The 21,039-nt window shown below is 53.9% G+C and overlaps 5 protein-coding genes across 5 annotated transcripts; 2 read left to right on the forward strand and 3 right to left on the reverse strand.

The window, feature by feature from the left end:
- Positions 1–1,688: 1,688 nt before the first annotated feature.
- On the forward strand, positions 1,689–4,235 carry J7T55_006226 (fungal specific transcription factor domain-containing protein; the record flags this gene model as incomplete). Its single annotated transcript, XM_053141974.1, has 1 exon — positions 1,689–4,235. One exon carries the CDS (start codon positions 1,689–1,691, stop codon positions 4,233–4,235), a length of 2,547 nt encoding a protein of 848 aa, XP_053000992.1.
- A 2,433-nt stretch (positions 4,236–6,668) lies between these two features.
- J7T55_006227 (glutamate decarboxylase) lies at positions 6,669–8,857 on the reverse strand (the record flags this gene model as incomplete). The annotated part of the gene is made up of 8 exons (XM_053141985.1): positions 6,669–6,722; positions 6,858–7,453; positions 7,519–7,596; positions 7,671–7,894; positions 8,003–8,031; positions 8,113–8,326; positions 8,429–8,545; positions 8,619–8,857. 8 exons carry the CDS (start codon positions 8,855–8,857, stop codon positions 6,669–6,671), a joined length of 1,551 nt encoding a protein of 516 aa, XP_053000993.1.
- A 2,554-nt stretch (positions 8,858–11,411) lies between these two features.
- On the reverse strand, positions 11,412–12,957 carry J7T55_006228 (uncharacterized protein; the record flags this gene model as incomplete). The annotated part of the gene is made up of 3 exons (XM_053141996.1): positions 11,412–11,624; positions 12,441–12,487; positions 12,774–12,957. The coding sequence occupies 3 exons, from the start codon at positions 12,955–12,957 to the stop codon at positions 11,412–11,414; spliced, it is 444 nt and encodes a 147-aa protein (XP_053000994.1).
- Positions 12,958–13,575: 618 nt separating this feature from the next.
- On the forward strand, positions 13,576–14,889 carry J7T55_006229 (uncharacterized protein; the record flags this gene model as incomplete). The annotated part of the gene is made up of 3 exons (XM_053142007.1): positions 13,576–13,791; positions 14,111–14,609; positions 14,705–14,889. The coding sequence occupies 3 exons, from the start codon at positions 13,576–13,578 to the stop codon at positions 14,887–14,889; spliced, it is 900 nt and encodes a 299-aa protein (XP_053000995.1).
- A 2,587-nt stretch (positions 14,890–17,476) lies between these two features.
- Positions 17,477–19,189, reverse strand: J7T55_006230 (RING-7 protein; the record flags this gene model as incomplete). The annotated part of the gene is made up of 3 exons (XM_053142018.1): positions 17,477–17,852; positions 17,911–18,899; positions 18,962–19,189. The coding sequence occupies 3 exons, from the start codon at positions 19,187–19,189 to the stop codon at positions 17,477–17,479; spliced, it is 1,593 nt and encodes a 530-aa protein (XP_053000996.1).
- Between the last annotated feature and the right edge of the window lie 1,850 nt (positions 19,190–21,039).

Raw genomic sequence — 21,039 nt, forward strand, 5'->3', positions numbered from 1 at the left:
ATAGGTCTCAAAGGTGAGGGCAGCGTGGAGGCTGCCGCCTTCAGCTGATATGTGTCCTTGCTTAGCCTGACTGTCAGCTGGCGCCCAGAGGCGGGCAGCTGTTAGTTGTCTGGAAGCGACACTCTATTTTGTTACCAGCCTGGGAACGGGAAAGTGCCCGGCTTGTCACCACCGGGAATGCAGCAACATTCACCCATGACTTAATTCAGCTCCTGTATACGCATAGGTCACTTCGACTGCAGATGCTGAACCATGGGGAACAGGGGCTTGCTCTGGGGTCCATGACTAGCAGGTCTACAGGTCACAGAAGAAAACGCCTGCCCACAGCCCCTTGGGCCGCGAAACACGCCAGCGATGCCGGTTGTTGAACAGCATTCAAGATCTCTTGGTTTGCCCTAGCCACTGTGCACCAGGGGGACCTCGTCAAGTGGGCCTAGAGGATTCATCTCTCCAGATAATTCTTCCGATTCAGCGTTAAGACGCGGAGAGCCCCGGCAAGCTGCAACCCCTGACCGGATGGACCAGCAGAGTCGGAGACGGCGTGCATGGTGCCTACTGCGCAGTACTACGTACGTACAGGCAGGGTACCAGTACGTACCGAGACAGCTCCTCCCTCCACATCGATCTCCACTTACAGGCCCCAACTTGTCATGGCAAGTCAAAGTCAAGCTTGCATGGATTCACGGAGATCTCCTTTCACTCCCTCTCGAGCCGAGCTAAGTTCACCTCGGCGCCATACTTGTCGACGTTTCCTTCGACATACTAGTAGTCGTCTTTTCCTCTAGTCATCCCATAGGCCTAGACTCTTCGTTTTCCCTGTCTTGTCATCACCTGCGCAAGCCCTGTCTCCTAAGCTTGCATGTTCCTCGATCTTCATCGGCAGGATCCTCTCTCTGTTTGCCGACTAATTCCGGACGTGCTTCTAGCCTGCTCAGCTCTGCAACTTGACGGCTCGGTGGAACTGACCTGCATCTTTCGTACGGAAGTCTGCGAGATTGGCTGCGGATATTGTGTTGCCAAACGTCAATCTCTTGTCCAACTCCCCTGTCCCCGAAAGAAGCGGCCAGGTACTTCCTTCGGCAACCTGGAGCGAGATTTTACGCCAACTGGGCAGTCGCATACCAGCAGATGCAGCACTGTGCTTGTCGACGTGCTTGACGACGGACTGGATCCTATTTGGGCCCATTGTGGAATCGAAGATTCACGAGAGCCAACTGAAGGGAAAGTCTGACGAACAGCTGTATGACACCACGGACCAGAACGCATCGGGGTTGCACAGGAACTGCAGCACTGCGAAGTTACCGCCAAAGAGGAAACACCTATCAGTGCCCTGACGAATTGGGTTGGAGAGTGCTTGAGACATTTCTGCGTTGCCAATCCTGATCGCCCTGGTAGATACCGACCGGTCTTTGTGTGTGCCAGGCCAGACGTGGTTTCGATTCGGGGGCCGTAGAGGGAGGCAGGTAGATGGTGGAGCAAGTCCGCCACCCATTCATCGCAGTCCTCACTTCATCCACAAGTCGTCCTCTGGTCCGGCCGACCAAAGACAGAAGACAAGCAGACTACCCCCAGAAATATAACTCTGCATGTTTCTCGACAGACAGCTCCCCGGAATCTCGCCTATTGGGGAGCTTGTGGGGTCCTTGCCGAACAAGACCAGAGGTCACTGGTCTCTAGAATCGTCGAACATGGCAGCCGCGTCACACAACCAATATCCTCGATCTCCCAACCCCTCCACAAGGTCATACGACTCTTCATCAGTATCTTCTGCAACTTCTCCAGCGCCGCCTGCCCAGTACTTGGGCGGCTTGATGAGCACAAGTGCGAGGTCGAACCCGGCGCCAGCACCACACCCCATCGGCATTCCCCCATTGCCCCCGGTTCACCAGCCTTCGTCCTTCCAGCCGTACACTCCAGTCACAGCGACGACCATGATCGGACGGGACTCTCTACCGTCGAATGACTCCGTTGCCAGCACACCAGGAACAGCCAATGCCCAGCTCCCGCCAACATCCGCCAGCAGTAGCAATGTCCAGCAGAAGCGGGCTTACCGCCAGAGGAGAAAAGACCCCAGCTGCGACGCCTGCCGAGAACGCAAGGTCAAGTGCGACGCGACAGAGACGACAAGCTGTTCCGAGTGCTCTAGCCGGAATGTCAAGTGCCAGTTCACTAAGGAGACGAATCGCCGCATGTCGTCCATCAAGCAAGTACAGGACCTTGAGAAGCAGATCGAACGCGTCCGCAGGGAGAACAATAGCCTCCGACGCATGATCTCGGAAAAGGACGGACAGCTGGATGTGGACGCTGAGGGCATCGAACAGCTTCCCCTTCAGCTCCCCAGCATTGGGGCGGAACCCAAGAGGAGGAAGCGCCCCGCGCCCATGCACGATCTTTCCAGGGCGCGATCGAACTTGTTGAATTTCTCCAAAGGTGTTTGGAAACCGCCAGCGCAATATCGTCACTCTCTAACTCCCACGCTGTTCGACACCCAGAGACCAGAATTGCCACCGATACAGGCGACGAAACAGCTCATTGACAGCTACTTCACCTCTACGCACAGCATGTTTCCCATCCTCCACTGGCGCACTTTTGAGCAGGGCATCGAGGAAATGTACAGGGCTCCGAACTTACAAAGTGTTCCTTTGTCGTTCATGTCAGTGTTCTTCGCCGTTCTGGCAGTGGGCAGTCTGTTCACCCCCGAGGTACCAAGCGAGCGTTCATACCGCGGTGCGGAGCTTCTCGAAATGTCACGGAAGTTAATTGATCCGTGGAACAACAACTTCGTACTCGACGATGCGCGGACACTAACTTTGCAAGCAATCTTCCTCAGCGAAATGAACCTCAAGTCCGCAGCCTGGAATTGTCTAGGGAACGCTGTTCGAGTTGCACAAGACATAGGGCTATATTCCGAATCGGGGCCGTGGCCGGTAGTCGAGGGAGAAATGCGTCGGAGAGCTTGGTGGACAATCTACATTCTTGACCGCAGCCTCTCTGTGGAGCTGGGACGGCCACTCCTAATCGACGATTCTGACTGCGACGTGTCTCTTCCTGCAGGCGTTGACGACGCCTACATTCACGACGGCGGAATGACAGTCCCTGCAGGAGCCGAGCCTCTGACGAACTCGCTGCTCGCACTTATCAACGTGGTGCGATCATACGGTGCCCTTCACAAGGCCCTTGCCTCCCCCGTGGTTGCACCGACCCGTCTGGCGACCTTCGATTCGCATTTCGCATCTTGCCTGCGAACGTTCCCGCCAGCATGCGATCCTTCGTCCCAGGTGCCGTTGAGCCCGCACCTCCTCAATCCGCTGATATATCTTCTCCACGCGCGTCTGCTGCTCCACAGGCACAACCTCACGCCCAGCTGTCCGTCCGACGTCCGCATCTCAGCGATCGAACAGTGCACCCACACAGCACTGGAAACTGCCTCCCTCATCACCCGAACCACGCCTCAGCTTCCCGACGGAGCAACTGCCCTGCTCGCCATGCACCTCTTCCGCTGCACACTCTTCCTACTGCTCGCGGGATACCTGGATGCAGCCACCGCCTGTATCCGCGCACTGGCCGCCATCGGCACTCGACGAGATGTCACGGCACCGTGTGGTCGGTTCCTGGCGTTCTTCGCGGCGGTGCTAGCGGGCAAAAAGACCGAGTATGCGGCCTACATCGCCAGGAGCAGCCCGCAAACCCTTGCACAGCCGCCGCCCGCCGCTGGAAGACCGCAGCCTAGTCCGCTACAGGACGCTCTACTCAGGGATGAGGAGCTGCTCGTCTACGTCAGTGCGGATCTTCAGGCAGGCCCAGAGACCGGATGGGTTTGGGCGGGCGGGGAACGGGATGCCCAGGCTCAGCAGTCCCCCAGCCCGGGGCTGGTACGAGGCGGCTCTTCGGGCAACGGAAAGGGAGCGTTGTTTAGCTCGGAAGCCAGGACCGGTCTGAGCGAGGAAGAGAGCCGGGACTGGGGGGGATGGGAGAGAGTGGAGGGCTTAATCCGCGGGCTGTCATCCGGGTCGACTACGCCTACGGCGCCGGCCAGCGGTGGACCGTGGGCCCATGCACGACCAGCCACCCTACCGCCGCCGCCGGGACCGCCATTGCAGGTCAAGATGGAACCGGGGATGGGGCAGGGGCCTCCAGCAGCTGGTCCCAGCGGCGGGGGAGGAAGCAATGGCAATAGCCCAACGACGGGCAAGACGAAGAATCAGGACAGGATCAGCATTGCGAACATCATCTGAGTTTCGCACTAAAAACAAATAACACACTGTCATCTCGGAGGGGACCCGACCAACACTTACGATTACGATAACAGAACGCCGTCTATGTACCTCAGGTCGAAGAACCCTTCCGCATACTGCATTCATCTCGGCCCTTGGGTCTCATGGGTTTACCGTGGAGAATTTTCACCACGAGAACATTACTTGCGGGAGATACAGCTGTGTGTATTGCATGGATGGATGTACGACTACGAGACGAGCCAACAGAATACACGATACCTGGCTCCGAGAATATGTTTCATTTTTGTCCGAGCGACCGGCAGTCTTAATCAGTGCGAATACCTATTTCATACAACATTTTCTTTTGAGGATGAAGGGCGCTTGGGAGGCCGCGAAGGGGTGGGAAAGGATCGGGACAATTGGAGATATCTCTGGTTAAGAAGGTAGACATTGCGCATCTTCTGTTCACGGGCGCTTGTGTGCGGGCTTGGGTTGAGAGCGCGGCTGGTTCTGTTCCTCAGCAAGCGTAATTAGGGGAGAGGGGAGGCGCTCATGTCACACCGAAAGGGGGGGGGTGTTTCCGCTCGATCAGGCGCGGGCGAGGTGGTGGTCTGGCCCGCGACTGTGCATGACAGGGCTTCGATCCGGCAATTTGATGGTTTAATTTCTTCCTCGACTCAACGGCTGGATCTCACGACATTTCTCTCTTCTGACTGACTGCTGCGTGAGTGTTTTGCGGGATGCCCGGGCCTCCCACACCATCACCTGAGGCGAGGAGGACCTGCTCTGGACACAGACATTGGAACTTTGTTGGTACTTGGCGGCGAGGCTAAGGGCGCAAAAGGGGGGTGGTGGGACGGTTCCGGACGAGTGAGGAGGATGAGACACCGACGCGAGGAGCAGGTGCTGATGCGAATACGGACAAGGGGACATGGGGCCACTGTACATGTTCACTATCTGGCTGGCAGGACTCTCGATCTAATTCACAGTCTAGAGCTTCCCGCTCGGGATGTACATAATTGTCCTTGTGTACAATTAGTTGCCGGAAGTTCTATAAGGACGCTGGACCTTACTGTGCGAACTGAAAAGAGACATACATACCCAAACGACCCACACTACCCAAACCACTGCAAACCTTTTTTTGACCACTCCGGACCTTGAAGGCGACGGAGGTGGACTGCTGTGCATCGTGACCTTGGAAGAGGCGGGCATGCCGAGCTATGTCTGGTGCCAATGCAGAGGTTTGGACCTCTCCCCAGTGAGAGCCAACCACCAGCCACCCCGAGAGCCCCGGGATGCCGATGTCTAGAGCCCCGGTCGGGTCGACTTGCTTGTTTCCCCAAGATCGTACACGGCAGTGTCCCATCATCAGACATCGTCACCCATCTCAGGCACGACATCGACATCCCGCAAGCCTTTTGGGGGACGGGGGCATGCCAGTCCCCGTCAGCATGAAAATTCTAATAAGCAAACCAGCCCCTTGTCGCCCACAGCTCCCTAATCTCGGCCGAAGGCACGAGCATCCCAAGTGCTTATCCTCCCAGCCTTCGTTACCACTTCTTCATCTTCCTCAACGGACCTTTCTCCTGTTCTGCCCCGTGCTGCCCGCCCCCACCCCGACCCGTCAGCACTGCTGATCCCCTTCCGGCCGACAGATATAGTACCCGGCCGGTTACCTGCGTTGCCGGCGCTGTTTCGAAAAAGGGTAATCAAGTCAGTTGTTGAGGTCTGTTCTTTTGCTCCGGGTCACACATTTTCTCCCCCTTGGCAATAACACCCGTCCCCTGCCCCACCGTTACACGGCGTGTAACCATGGCCTCCCCAATACGAAGTCTCGGTGAGGCTGACCTAGAACTCACACAAGAGGTTTGACTCGGGAGTTGGGAAAGTGGGAGAGGGGGCCCCCGGCTCGGGGGTCCGTGCAATGGTCAAAGAGGCGGCCCGTCGGTTCGGCACATGTGGTGAGCTACAGGGGTAGGAGGCGAGAGCGAAAGGAGGGAGGGCGGGGGTGACTTCCAACTGCACAGTACCATTGAGAGGGCACGGGTCTTCGGTAGCAGTGATCCGGCCGGCTGTCAGGGGGGTCTTCGTCTCCGGATGCGAGTAATCCGTCGGGTTTGGGGGCCAAGATGTGCTGGTGCAGGGAAGACAGAAATCCTACATAGTCATGTGTTTAGTCCCATGACTTGGCTTGTGACCTAGCACATAAGCCTTTTCGTGTAACAACGGGCCAAAAAGACAATGTAGACCATTTCTAGAAGGGAATGCGTTGCTTGTATTGTTATCTCGCACTACGCGCTGTATCGCACTGTAATTCACTGCAAATCCCGATGTGCCTTTTATGATGACAGTGACCAACTACCCATTTTCCCATTCCAAGGACTTGAAGCCGTGTAGATTTCTAGGCTCGATCTTCCTCAGTCTGTAGACGCCCGTAAACGTGATGGGCAGCTTCTAGCAAACGGCGTGGGTCTTGCCCGTCTTGCCTTGGAGAGAGTGTTTCTCATTCTGTAAGGAAAAGTTAGCTGGTATTCGGGCTTCACATGGCAACACGTTCTCGAAGAGTTTCCGTGACACATGGGAGAGAACGGGGAGAATTGAGCGAGTAGAAGTTGGCCTATGACGATGGTCCCCAAGACGTACCTTGTACTTGGGGTGGTTATGGGTCGCCTTTCCACTGTGAAGGTGGTGCTTGTTGATGAACTCTTGCTGACGCTTCACGCCATCCTTGTCCATCTGCTCAAGAAGTTGCATGCAAAGCTTGACATCCGTGATGAGGGACTCGCATCGACTTCTGGTGAAGTCCTCCCTTACCACGACACGCAGCATCTTGAGGTTCTTGGTCTTCGGGGCCATCGTATACGCCGGCACCACCCAGCTTCGAACACGGAGCTGATGTGCTAGGGCAAACTCGTCATAGGACCTCTCTCCATCCGCATCGGGTGGCAGGCGGAATGCCACCAGTGGAAGACCTTCTCCGGATTTCTCTGACATGATGATGAACCCTAATGCCTGCAGGGAGTCCGAGAGGTAATCTGCGGTCCGCGTCAAGTTCTTCATGATCTGAGTGTAGCCTTTCTTGCCCAGGCGGATCAGTTGGTAGTACTGTCCAATCACTTGCGAAGCTCCCTTGGAGAAGTTCAGAGTGAATGAACTCTGGTCGGCACCGAGGTAGTTGATGTTGAACACCAGCTCCTGGGGAAGATGCTCGGCATCCCGCCATACTACCCATCCCACACCTTTGTCATGTGGTCAGTATATAAGGCGCGTTGAGAGGGCACACGGAGGAGACTGGTGGGCGTACCTGGGTATACAAGCCCGTACTTGTGTCCCGAGACGTTGATCGAGACGACTCTGGGCAAGCGGAAGTCCCACTCAAGATCTGAGAGGGGTTAGTTCGAGATAAGAGGATGTGGAAGATATGGGGCAAAAGTCCGGGCATGGGCATCCACGTACCAGGGTTCACAAAAGGAGCCACGAAGCCACCGCTGGCTGCATCAACATGGATTGGAGTGTCCAGCCCGCGCTCGATTAGCAGGTCGTTGACGGCCTTGACGTCTTCGTACTGGCCTGTGTAAGTGGTTCCGAGGATGCAGCAGATACCGATTGTGTTCTCGTCGACGAGGTCAACGGCCTCTTTGGGGTCGATGACGTAACGCTCCTCGGTGCAGTACACGAGCCTATGCAGTTTGTGTATCAGTGTCTTGTCATTGCTTGATTCTCAGATGGGCCCATGAATCGAGAGAAACCTGCTGGGGAAGAGGTAGAAAAAGAGACGGATATCTTACCGCTCATCTATCTCGAGATATCGAGTAGCCTGAAATATTGTTAGTAAAGTAACACTTATTCTTCCTTTCCTTTTTTTTTATTTCATCCTTTGAATGGTAGAGGTCATTACCTTTTCCCAGCAGACTTGTACCGCTGAATTCATCACGATGTTGGGGTTCTCAGTCGACTTGCCCTCGGCCTTGCGCTTGTTCTTCCAGCGTCTCTTCATGGCCAGAACACCCAGGATGATAGCCTCAGACGAGCCGACGCAGCTGGTGCCAATAGCACCAGAGCCCTCGCCAGTCGGGGAGTGGAAGAGCTTTCCAATCATGTTGACACATCGGCTAAGAAACGAGTCAGCATGAGACCGCAGCAGAAGAATGTCTTCATCAAGCGAAAAGTTGAGCTTTTCGCGTTGAATTGTGCAATGTGTATAGAGGCCTTACTTCTGTATCTCGGCCGTCTTTGGGTATTCCTCGTAATCGATGAAGTTCTTGGAGAGGGCGTCGGCCATGAGCTTCTCGGCCTCGTCCTCCATATAGGTGGTGACAAATGAGGCAAGGCTGTTCGGACATCAATAGTCAGCTCGAGACCACGAATATGACCAAGGAAGGCCTGGTGCCAGCCAAGACGTACTTGAGCATGGGATTTCCATCCAAGGACAGCTCGTCTTTGATCAAGCGGTAAGCAACCTCCTTCGGCATCTCCCCGTCGGGGATCTCGTAACGAGGGAGGTCCTGGGAGGCAAACTTGGAGCCATAGACCGAGGTGGTGAAGTCATCATTCTCGAATGATTCGAGATGGACCTTCTTGAGCTCCTCGGCGAGGTGGTCCTTGACGTCCTCGGGGTTGGGGATGTGGCTAAGGTGAACCATGTTGGGTGGTTGGCAAGGGGAACGAAGCACAGTGGTGTCGATACAGCTTCTTCCTGTCTTGAGCTTCAAAGAGAGGACTCAAGGCTCGTTTTTATACGTGAGATGTGCTTTCGCTGGGAGGCCGCCTTCTGAAGTCTGCAAGGCGAGTCAGCGGCTCGTGTCTCTACGTTGTGCTGGGAGCTTGTGCTCCTAAAGTGGGGGGCCGCTGGACGTGGGTGAGATCGTCACAGGCCACTCAGCTCGTCCAGGCCAGGTTCAAGTCAACAAGCAAATGCAAGTGGGTGGCTTGATCGAGTCAGCGTGGGATCAAACTCACATGAGAGCAATAATTTCCACAAGTTGCTGGCCAAAGAGGATATGGGGACGAGAGGTGGGAGTTGTGGTAATAAGGGGCAACCAGCTCAGCGTAATGAGGGCGTAGAGGGGAAACGCGGGACGACAGGGGAGATAGCTCCAAGCTCAAACAGCTCCCTGTCTCCAACTGACGTAACGCTGGGCGACTAATACGTGTGTCGACAGGGGGAGCTCCCCAATTGGGATAGCAGTCTGCGCCTGTTGTTACGGGCTGGGCCTGTCTGGAGCGAAGGCCTCCCACCGGTTGGTTCATCTCGTCATGCCACACTGAAGCCCATGGCCATTAGCACAAACCCACGTGTGTGCCCAGATTACATGGAAAGGTCATCTAGTCAGCAAGTGGTGTTACTGTCCAATGATCCCGAATGCATGCTGAGTGTGTGCATCTAAATATCAGGTTGTTTGGTTGTGAGACAGGCAGACCATTGATTGAGCTTTGCAGGAGCTGAGCCACGATCGCCAGGGGCTATGCCAGCGCGATCAAACACAACCGTCGTGTGCATCGCTTGCCCCGCGGGAGCGGGACACGGATCGATTCTAGACCCCTTCTGACATGGCTCGGCAAAAGCTTGGTATTTAGTCGAGCAGGGATCCCGCAGATCCAACTTCGCGTCGGACGTGGGGCACATCGGGACTCGGGACCATGAACTACATCATGATAGGCAATCGGCTGCCAATCAACCAGTCACGGCTACAAGTTCACCCTCGCACAAGCTGCATGAAGTCTTTTGGAGGAAGGACCATCGATCTGTTCCCTGTTTCAGACCATTCCCTAGCGCAAACCATAGTCGCCGTTTGTTCCGAGCTGCACTTCGTTCAACGTCTGTCGTCGAGTATTCTACCAGCGAGCAGGCACGACGGTGAGAAGCCACGATCCCTACCTTTACTGTCTGCACATTTTCAAGATGAATATACTCAATATATGGCAAGAGCCAGCTGGCTGATCGACAACAATCAAAACGCTCCTCAACATCGGATTCCTGAGGAGGCCCACATGTCGAGATCAAGAAAGCAAGGCGAAGGCCTGGGAGGCGGTGCTGCCTGACTTCTCTCAACGCAAGAGGCTTTAGTGCCGGTCCCCTCATCGATTCCAATGCTTGCATATACTTTCGACAGTATCGCCCTTTTGGTACACTCTACTTACTACAAAGATACCTACGGTGGGGTAGTCTCCTTTGGGATAACCTCTTGTGACTTAACCTCCTCGAGGGGGGAAGGGGGCATAACCTCTTACATCTTGTCCAATTACATATTTTACTTGGCTCGCCAATCAAACCAGACACAAAGGTACCAGGATCGAGGGGCCTAGGAACGGGCCCCGGAACGGCCCCCTCTATATCCTTAGAAAGTGCACATGATCGGTGCAGCACACCAACGCAAGCATCAACTTTTGTTCAACAACAAAGAGACGAAACTAAAGGGGTTATACTATTTATTTGCAAAAATGGGAATGGTGGAATTCCATGTGGAAAGCTGTAGCATAGGCGTAATGGCAGCTCTGTTACAATAACTCGCTTTCTAAACTTCCCGCTTGGGTTGAGACCTTATCAATCTGCGTGAAAGACCTGCGGACCCAATTTGGATTGGTGACGAACTTGGACTCAGAGGATGTGGATGTCGTGCTGGAGAATAAGACTAGGTCTTTCTCTCGGCTCTGATATGAGCCTTTTATTGCACAATCTATGCCCATTGGGTTTTGGGCTGGGACCTTTGGCTATGGTCCATCTGGACTATCTAAATCCTATCAACATTATCCTCTGACATAACCAAAGGCTCCGCTCTTATTCCCACGTTGTCCATATCGAATAAATGATCTTACTTATCACGAAGATCGATAGTTGAGGTGACAAGGTCGGTGGTGGAGAAACTCTTGGATGTGGTTGGTAATGGCTCGACAGAGAGCGAGGATGCAGAGCCCATCCCAGTCGACATGGCAACTTGCGTTTGACGACAGCATTAGGGATGGTCTGAAGTTGGTGGAATGCAGCAGGGAGCTTATTGTGCGCACCGTCATAAAACCTGAATGAGTAACTGCTGCCCTGTCCACCCTAGGTTCCGAGAAGGATGCGATTGCTAACTGTGACCACTGACCCATAAATGTCGGCCCATCACGATCAGCCAATGCTTAGCCACAGCACCCAAACTAGCTCCCAAAGTCGACCCAAGCTCAAATGTTCTCAAAATGTCCAAGCCGCTTCAGTTACTCCAGCTGCTGCTTCAGGTCGATGACGTCCGAGGAGCCCACCATGTTACGTATGGGCTGGTACTTGATGAAGAGTTCCATGTCTTCAGACTCCGTGACGGGACGACTGGCCCGCATGCCGCTATTGGCGAAGAAAGTGAGGCGGTTCCGAGCGATGTAAACGGCGACCCTCATGTTGTACTCGCCCGTCTTCCAAGTGCCCGTTTTGTCCTCGAAACAGGTGTCAAGAGCTTGTTGACATCGTGCAGACTCGCAATCACATAGTGACCGGTTCCACCGTGATTAACCTTTTTGGGAATCTCCAGAATGTCCCTCATGGGCCCATTTAATATCGAGGTGGATGTCGGCAGGGGTGCTATAAACCTCTTTATACGCGTTCATCGCGGTCTTGTGTGGCGGCCGGGCAACGCTGTCGAGACAAGCCCCATAGAACATGTTCAGCCCTTGTGTGAATTTCGCAGCCATCAACTCCAGAGGCTTACCTGTAGGCAACTATCTCCGATGGATGGGATTCATAGAGGACATCGACAGAGACTCAAGCACCCATCAGGTACATCTGGATTCCCAAGAGATCTTCGTTATGGAGTCCTTGCTTACAGTCGAGAATCAGTATCATACAATCAATTCATTTGCATCAACAGCCGCAGACTTGGCGTAACTTGTAACAGCTGCCAATCGTCAAGGGCTGCCGCCACACTGGTCTGAATGTCATCAACTCGTTATGCAGCACGGAATATCCCACTGGTTGGCGAACTAGTTTCAAAACTGATAACAAGGCTAAAGCTTTTGAAGATAATGTGCAGAAGACTATTGCGGATCTGCACCAGCAACAGCAAATGGCAGTCCAAATAAAAGAGCCAATTTGAGAACCTCACAGAACCACACAGTAATGTCTTCATGGTAAGGTGACCCTCAATTTCGTCTTTCGGATCCATAGTGAGCCTCCATACTAGAGGCGGCCGACCTGGCATATCTTCCCCCAGGCTGTCTGTCCACATCCTCCGATGACGCGTGTACATGACTGACATTGTTCCAGGGCTCACTGACTACCCCCTGTGCCATCCAGCGGGATACTGTGACATGATTTGTTAGCAAAGTGCATCTATATAAAGAGTAGTGAGTTGCATCTGGTTATTTGAGACAATGTCGAGATATATTTTGAAGCGGCACCGAGATGTTGAATACTTTACGGACAACCTGTCTTTATTGTGATTCGATGCAGATTCAGAATTAAAGAAAGGCTCACTGGGATCTATCTTTCCGGTTGACTTGATGCTGCTGAATTTATGCTGGTCTCCCCATGGCCGACTGACCTGCTGCCAGCTTATCTCACTGCTGATTGTTACATCCGTAACTGACATCTGATGAGATGACGAAGCTGTGCGAGATTCTTGAGATGGGTTGGCCGCCTGGTGGCCTTGTGCGCCGGAGTGCGAATGAGTGTTTCCAGCCGAAGACATGTCGGCTGTGAATGAACTTCCAGATAGAGGTAAGAATTTTCGAACTGCACAATAATGGATATTGTGAGCTTGCTGCTGTTCATTGTGATGGACCCAGCACTATCTACAGAGCTTGCAGCTTTATATAGGTAAAAGATTACGAATCGGCGATCAATCGCTGTCAGCCAATTCGAAATGAAAAGCAAGACGAGGCAACTCCATTCCCTTCTAGCAACTGCTTCACCTGCTTTCAGCATCACCCCAGGCTCTCCTTGATGATAATATTGGCCCATGACGGATTATCTAAGGACCGGCCTATCAAGAGCCCATGCAATGCGGCCACTCCTATATTTGCGAAGGGCTGTCTGCGATCTGCAAGCTCATGCGATGAAGGACGAATATGGCCCATTTGAGGACATAGTCCTCTGGAACACAATTCTGGCCCATTTGCTATTTTTGGCTCACAAAGGCGACGAGAATCATTCACTATATGAGAAATATAGGTCAACCAGCCTCGTGTGCTCTTTGCAGGTTGCTCTTGGGCGACAGATTGGCTGGACAGAACAATAGCCATGCTGTGTGGCGAACTACGCGACAAACGTATGGAATTGGCCCTCAATGTTGTCATACGGGACTATTGGCACATTGAATTGGCCAAGTCGTAAAGGGACCAAAAGGAGCACCTTGTGACGCAATAAGCACAGTCAGGTACACCACCACACATGCAGCCACAAATGGCCCAGAACTGGCGCAGGGAATGGCTCCTCCGTCTCTCGAGTAACACAAGTGACATAAGCGTGTCCGAACGCATGTACTGGTCACCGAAAACGGCCCATTCAGAGCGATGGTCAGCTTTTAAACCTCACATCTCGGGGCGTGGCCTCTTCTGTTCTCCCTTTCTTCTTGTTTCCCAGTCTTCACGCTCTGACTTGAAGTCTGTTACTCACGCTTTACTTCTGCCATCTATCCACGCGCATATAGCTGTGAACCCTCGCCTCATCTCCCTACATAGGTGATGACTTACATACATCAATTTGCACTTTATTAAGAGGTAAGTCAGACTTGATACCTGAAAGACTTAATGCAGTGGTCGTCTTTTAACTTTTCTACCGCTAGAGCTTGGTGGCGCCTCATGCTACTGTACATCGTTCTCACCCTACACATTATTTAAGTAGTGATTGAGAATTTTCCGGGGACTATTGGAGTCCCGCTGGTGCCATTCAACCATGTGGTCACTCTTGTGGTATTTACCATCAGGGTGTGGATACGGATGATTTCCTCGGCTTCAACACCGACGCTTCATCCGGATTCGATCTTTCGCTGCGCCTTTTTGATAACCATTGCAATTACACAGAGGGTCTTTCGTTTGACACACTTGATTCAGCGGTGCAAGATGGCCCGGAAAATCTACAACAAGGAGGCTACTGGGGGCTATACGAACACGTTGACCGTTTCACTGGCCTTGCCTTGCAGGATTCTCTTTGCATGGGATTGCCTGACCCACCGCAAGACCTCGCACTCGATTCGAAGACACAGATTTATGGCGAGGCTTATGAGGCTTCATCTCCCCAATGGTCTTTGAATCAGATGTCTACGCTCATTGACTCTCCAATTCAGCATCTGAGCAACCCTCAGAGTCCTCGCTCCTTTTCGGATTCCCCAATCCACAACACGCCAGCCGGCTCCAGTGACTCGACCATACAGAGCTCGACTCCCTCAGAAGACAACAACTTGATCACCCCTGAGTTCAAGTCTTGTCGCCAGTGCCATTATAGAGGTTCAGCGCGGGCAATGACGTACGTAAGATACCTGGGTTGGCTGGAGGAGCTTCAAAACTGATAATCCCGACAGGGCACATCTCAAGAAAAGTCACCATGACCAACTATCTTCTTATGCTGGTATTCCATGCGCCAAGCCAGATGAGCCCGGCTGCAAACAATTTTTCAAGGACGAAAGAAGTCGGACACGCCACAGAAAACAGTCTTGCAAAGCTCTCCCGCAGCAAGTCTTCCAATGCTGCTGCGGCAAAAGAGTAAGGCGGTGGGCAAATTTCGTCAAGAGCCACCAGGGTTGTGTTCCTGGAGCTAATGGTCTCTACAATTGTAATTGCAAGTTACAGTTTGCAGAGTTCAAGGGATTAGTAGAACACTACCATGGGAAACACATGGGCAAGAAGGGGAGACCACAGGCAGGTGGCCAAAAGGTGATGAGCTGACGGATCAACGGGCGGGATTCAAAGCATGTTCCACCATACTTGGCCGCATACCTACCTGGGTCAATATTTTAGAAGTTGGCTACTTTCATACATTTCGATTAGACCCCCATTGATCTTGGCAAGTGATATATTGTACAAGGCAAGATCATTATGTGCAGGGTTTGGAGGCCACATATGTGGCAACGCTATATATTTCGGCCTATCCGTTTCGATTGGATGACGACCCTGTCTCCTAGAGCGTCGATGGCTTCAAGACTATCACAAACCATACTCGCTTACTTTGGCGCTTGTCCAAATACAGGCCTGATCCAGTATCTGTCAAACAACTTGCGACCGTTTCTATACCGGAGTCCTTGAATCTTCTTGCCTAGCCAGACTAGTGACCGCCCGTTGACAAGACCAGACCACACTCAACACCACACTCCGCAGTAGGGGCGTGTGTCCAGCCAATTCGCAGTTCTTGTTGACACCACGAAGTCGGAGCAACACATGCATGGATGCTCATGATGCGACTGTCGCATCGTATGACTGCGTCCGATTCGAACCAGTCGCCCACTCTATGCCCGGCACTTGACCAATTTCCAAATTCAGCAATCGCACCGCTCCGTTCGGGGCGCCTCCATGTTCGCCGATAGTCTCTCGCCAAGAGACCTTCGTGACAAGGAATTGCCCCCAGAGCCTCCTACCTCTGGTGACATGTCTCCTAGCGGTGAGTTGCCATCGCAGCAGCGTCTAGTAAACCTAAACGTGCATGCCAGTTGCATATGGCACATGCCCCATGCCACCGCCTCCACAAACAACCTCCTCTGTATAAGGATTAAGGTTCCTGTCGGGCGGGTGTACCCGTGTGAACGGTGTGGCGACCCACCACTGCCGGTGATGACTGGCAGGGCCGGCCTGCATCGACTCGACATAGCTGATGCGACGGTGGAAAGGCAAGCACATACTCCTGGAGGAGACCATGTGAGCAGCGCCTCCTGCAGGAATGGGCTCTAGCAACGATAAAAGCCCGAACGACTATCCAACCAGCCGATGCGGTGAGAAAATCGACCGCCGAGGATCCGGGCGGCCGCACGCGTTAGCCTCGAACTCTAAACATCGCAACATAGGCGTCCATCCACCACTTGGCCCTGCCCTGCCTGCATTGCATAGTCTACGCACTCCGTCCAGACCACCCGCAGCAAGATATGTAGCATATGTAGCAGTACAAACACGCAGTCCCAGCCATTCACAGCCAGCCCATTACCAAGGCAGCAAATCCCGAAGCCCACCCAGACTTTCCACCTCGGCAACGGGCGAGGCCCTCCAGATGTCGGGGCCACTGGGCGGCCTGCCTCGCCTCGCCTTGCCTCCACCACCCCTGCCCTTGCCCTCCCCCCCTCCATTTCTATAACAGAACGGTGAATGATCAGGCCAATCGGGGTCCCTCTGCCACACAAAAGAGAAAAGACGGGATGAAATGAGGCCCACATCCCGCCGAGGAACCGACCAGCGGCCAATCAGCAAGCCGCTCCTCACACACGCCCGCAGGCACGGCAGATGACCTCAAACAGCGTTGCCTCGTCGCAGCAAAACACACAGGGCCAGCTGACATACATTCGCATCGGACTTCGGGGACCAAACCATCGCCGATGGGGCGTCGCCGGCTAGCAGGCCACTCACGGGTCGTTCGGAGAGGGGGCAGCGGTGTCCGCGGAGCTTTTGAGGGCCTTGATACTCAGAAGTTTGGCTCGCCTCCTGCTCACGTGAGGTTGTTCATACCTCGAGCCTCTTGTTACTCCGCAAGCCACCCGACATTTCCGCGCTTCGATTACCAGTAGGGTACATTGCATACTAGACCGGGAATAACGACATTGATGCGAACACATAGTCCTAGGTACTCGGATCACTCAGCACTGACGGCACCTGTCATTGTCCGCGGTTTCCAAGGTTACCGTTAACCCGACCTTTCAGCACCAAGACATGCTAGCAACTCGGAGGACAAAGCTTTATGACGTACGCAACAGGCAGTAAATAATATGTCCGTGTTTGAAATCAACCCTAGAAAGTATATAGTCCCACAATAGGAGCAAATGCAACATGATGCCTTCGCGGCCCAATGCTCAGAACGCCCATGCCATGCTCCAATCCGGTGCAACACTCCAAAATATTGTCTGCGCGCCTTGGTAATCCCCCATGCATGCCCCCCTAACAAATACCATCCCAGTCGTCAGCCCATTCCCATCCTCCAAAATCGTAGGGTATAATGGTATACATTTGATCAAGTCATCGTTCGGTATCAATACTGGTATCCCACACGTCTCATTTCGTCGTTTGTTGATGAAAACAGCCAGCCGTATTATCACACATTTTTGTTGGTGTCATTCATGTCTCGTCCCATCGAGCTCCCGACACAGAAGCAGATCCCGCTAACTCTGGTTCGCAGTCGCAGTGATCGTTGATGGTGAGCTTCCTGACCTGTCGGAAGAGCGTTGCACAGCTCGCGTCCTGATACGGAACCTATCCCTTAGTCGGTTGGTCAGTCCAGACCGGTCACGACCTTCTTCCTCGTTGCTCGCGGCTGATCCTGAACGTTGCTCTGTCCGGTACCGTCGAAGGACCTCGATACGTTCCTCGACAGTAGCGTGCCGAAGTCGGTGCAGATCAAAGAGCCTAGACCGACGTCGGGAAGAGTTCGAGGATTCTGTTGTGTCGTTCACATCCGCGCCTAGTGGCGGAGCCTCACTGTTCTCGTTGTGTTCATCAGTACCGCCTTCGGCTTGCTCCGGGCGTAGGTCAAGCCGACTGCAAGCGCAAGAGTCAGTAATCATTATCGAAACACGGGGGGTTGGGTTTAGCTTACCAGAGCGGGCAGGTGCCCGATACATTAACCAGCCAAGGGTCGACACATGGTGGGTGGAATTTGTGGTTGCAGGGAAGCACGCGGACGTCTTCCCCAACAGTAAAGTCCTCGGTACAAATTGAGCAACCCAGTCCTTCATCATTCTGGGTGCCACCACCTGTGTTGTCTGTGCCGCGATGAGCAACGCTGCTAGTCCCTGCAGCGTCTGCCTCGGAGTCTGACCCTGGCCCAAGAGCGCCTGAGGCGGCTGGCGGGACAGGAGAAGCAAGAGGGCTCTCAGGAATAGTAGACAGATGGCGATTTGAGCCGTTCTCCGGTGACTGACGATCCGCAATGTTCCCATTTGTCTGCTGCGACGCGGCATTTTCGAGCTCAAGATTGGGATCAGGTTTTGGTTGAGAGTCTCCGAACTTGACAATGGGCAGGGTCTCGAGCACAGCGCGAGCCAGCCCCTTCGCACGACTCTGCCTTGGCCTCCCACCAAACCCGTTGCGGGGGCCGTATCTCTCAGGATACCTATGCGCTCGTATGGCGCCAGTAGCGATGATGATGAGGAACAAAAGTGTGATGAGTCCGGTGATGCTGTATAGGATGCTCATAGCAACAGCCGAGTTGTTTCCGCCCTGCTGGCCAGCGCTGTCGTTCTGGGCAGTATCGGTGAAGTTGCCAGAGATCTGGGCTCGTGCATTTCCTTCCGACATGTTGGCCATGACCAAAGTCTGAGAAGCAGCTTGTTCATCCGACATGGTCAAGATGGCGTTGAAATTGAGGTTCTGGCCAGTCAGCCCGCAGCACATGCCTTGTTGGCTGTACAGGAGGATAGCCGCTGGCTGTGGGTTATTGCTCATGAGGGCGTTCAGAACGGCGTTTGGATCCAGGAACGAGTTGTTGGTCTGGTCACAAGAGAGGTACGGGATAACATCCGAACCACTGATGCTGGCGTAGTTGCTCGCATCGGCGGCAACCATCTTCCCCTCAATGTTGACTCGCTGAATGGAATGTTAGTGACATTTCAGATTTGACGGGGCATGTCAAAAAAGGTCTCGCTTACCCCTCGAACAAGCTGCGACTCATTCAGGCCGAGGTTGGTTGTCAATGGTATGACAGTGTAAGACAGCGGAACGGGATCTCCCTCCGACGCTGATATCAACAATTGCATCTCAGACTTCCGCTGCCAGTCGAGAACCTCGGTCATCGTGTACGTGCCAGCCATGTCGGATATCGCGCATTGAACGTTGACGACGGCCAATAGTACTGCAAAGACCCAGTGTCGGCCCATCCTGACCGGCAGTGAGACCGACGGCTTTTCCGTGGCCCCAATCAACGAAGTGGCGATTTGACGACGGCGCTGGCGAACAGCACAACAGCTCAGGGGGCTGCTCGCGCGACGGGCGCTCTGGTCAATGCCAGTACTGGACCAATTATTTTCTCTGTCTGTGAAGACGTCGTCACATAGCGGTCTCGTAAAGGTGAAGACGTCGTTTCTCTGCAGCTTGGATATATAGCTGGCGTCTGAAAGAGGGCGGCGGATTGGGTATATTTCACACAGGCGAGGCGTGGGGCCAGACCGGCTGCCTTGACATGAGGTGAGATGATGGCAGTGAAGAGAACAAGGCGGCAGAAGAGTCCCAAGAAGAGGAGGGCGCGACTCGGCGTTCTTAGTGCTGGGCGTTCTGGGTCAATGACAAGAGGCTAACACGGTGCCAAGATGCCTTGGGTTCTGGACTGAGAGCCAAATATCTGGGGACGAGGAGCAGCGTGTCGGCGATGTGGGCCTGGGCACACGGCAGACAAGAGAAATGGGCGGAATTAGACGCAGAGAGTGCTCGCGGACTCGCGGGCAGCTTATCTGACTGAGACTGTGTGTGGTCACACGAGAGGCGAGCAAGTTCGGTTCCGGCGGCGATTCCTCTTGTCAGTGTCTCTCAGCCTTCGGCTTGCGCGGACGTTGGGTAAGGTGAGCGAACGAGCGAGCGAGCCAACAATGGAGTTGACGGGTTGGATGTCGAGGGATGAGCCGAGCCACAGGGTAAAGTTGAGACAAGACAGTCTATAGGTGATAGGAGAGCTCGGCATCAGAGAAGGTGGCTTGGCCTGACCCGACTTTTCCGGAAGTCGGAGTGAGTATGCAGCAAGCAGCCCATGCCCAGGATGGACCGGAAGGTATGGATGGTATAGGGCTCGTTATGGCAGGGGTTTCCCAAAGAAGGACAGCAATTCGCAAGCGGCAAGAGGGAGACAAGACAGCAGTGAGGTGATGGAGGCAGAGGCAAGAGGCAGAGGCAGAACGAAGCGCCGTCGCCGCAATTGCTAACATTAACAGTACCGACCGTTGTTGCTGCTGCATTAAGGCGCTGGTTCGTTTGGTGGTTTGTGGCAGGTCTGAGACGCCGTCGACGTTTTAGCGCGGTGGCTTCGTCAAAGCAAGCAGGCACATGCCCTGATCAGTCGCACTTGCGGTAGCAGCAGGCGGTAGCAGTAGAAAGCAGTAACAGCAGTAACAGCAGTAGCAGTTCCGCAGTCGCAGTGGCCCATCAGCAAACCTAGCAGTCTAGCAGAGGCACCGCACCAGGTACAGATTGAGTTGGGGGGCTTCCTCTCGTCCCCAGTCGCCAAGGCCCGATGAGTGATGACGCCTTCCCCCAAATAGCGCCCCTGCCCGCCTGCCCGCGCGGCTTTTCCAGGCTTGGCAACTACTCCCTCCAGTCCCTCCCTTATTCATCCAGAGAACCACATCGCCAAGAGTCCGTCCCATTGGGCGGGCGCTCCGTTAGTTAGAGACATTCGACTTGGGGCTCAAGCATCTCAGGCAGGCAGTTAGAAAGACAGCAGACAGTCAGATGGTCACTCAGTCAGTCAGTCAATTTTGGGAAATCGGAAACGAGGGTTAGGACAAGACACGTCCTTTTTTTTTTCGTCCCGAGATCCAGGAATGCTTAGTCGCTGGCTGATCTCAGAGCTCTGCTGTAACGTGTATGTATCAAGTCTGATTGTTTATTTATTTATTCGAAATCGGATGGACAAGAGCCTCTGCCCACTCGACCAGACAGCAGCCCTACCGCATTTTCCTAAGATTTGTCTCGGGGTCTAGCCATGTGTGCCCCTGAACGAACCGGGCCCCAACCGATC

Source organism: Diaporthe amygdali (genome assembly GCF_026229845.1).
Source record: "Diaporthe amygdali strain CAA958 chromosome Unknown NODE_1_length_4327563_cov_65_473760, whole genome shotgun sequence".
Taxonomy (NCBI): domain Eukaryota; kingdom Fungi; phylum Ascomycota; class Sordariomycetes; order Diaporthales; family Diaporthaceae; genus Diaporthe; species Diaporthe amygdali.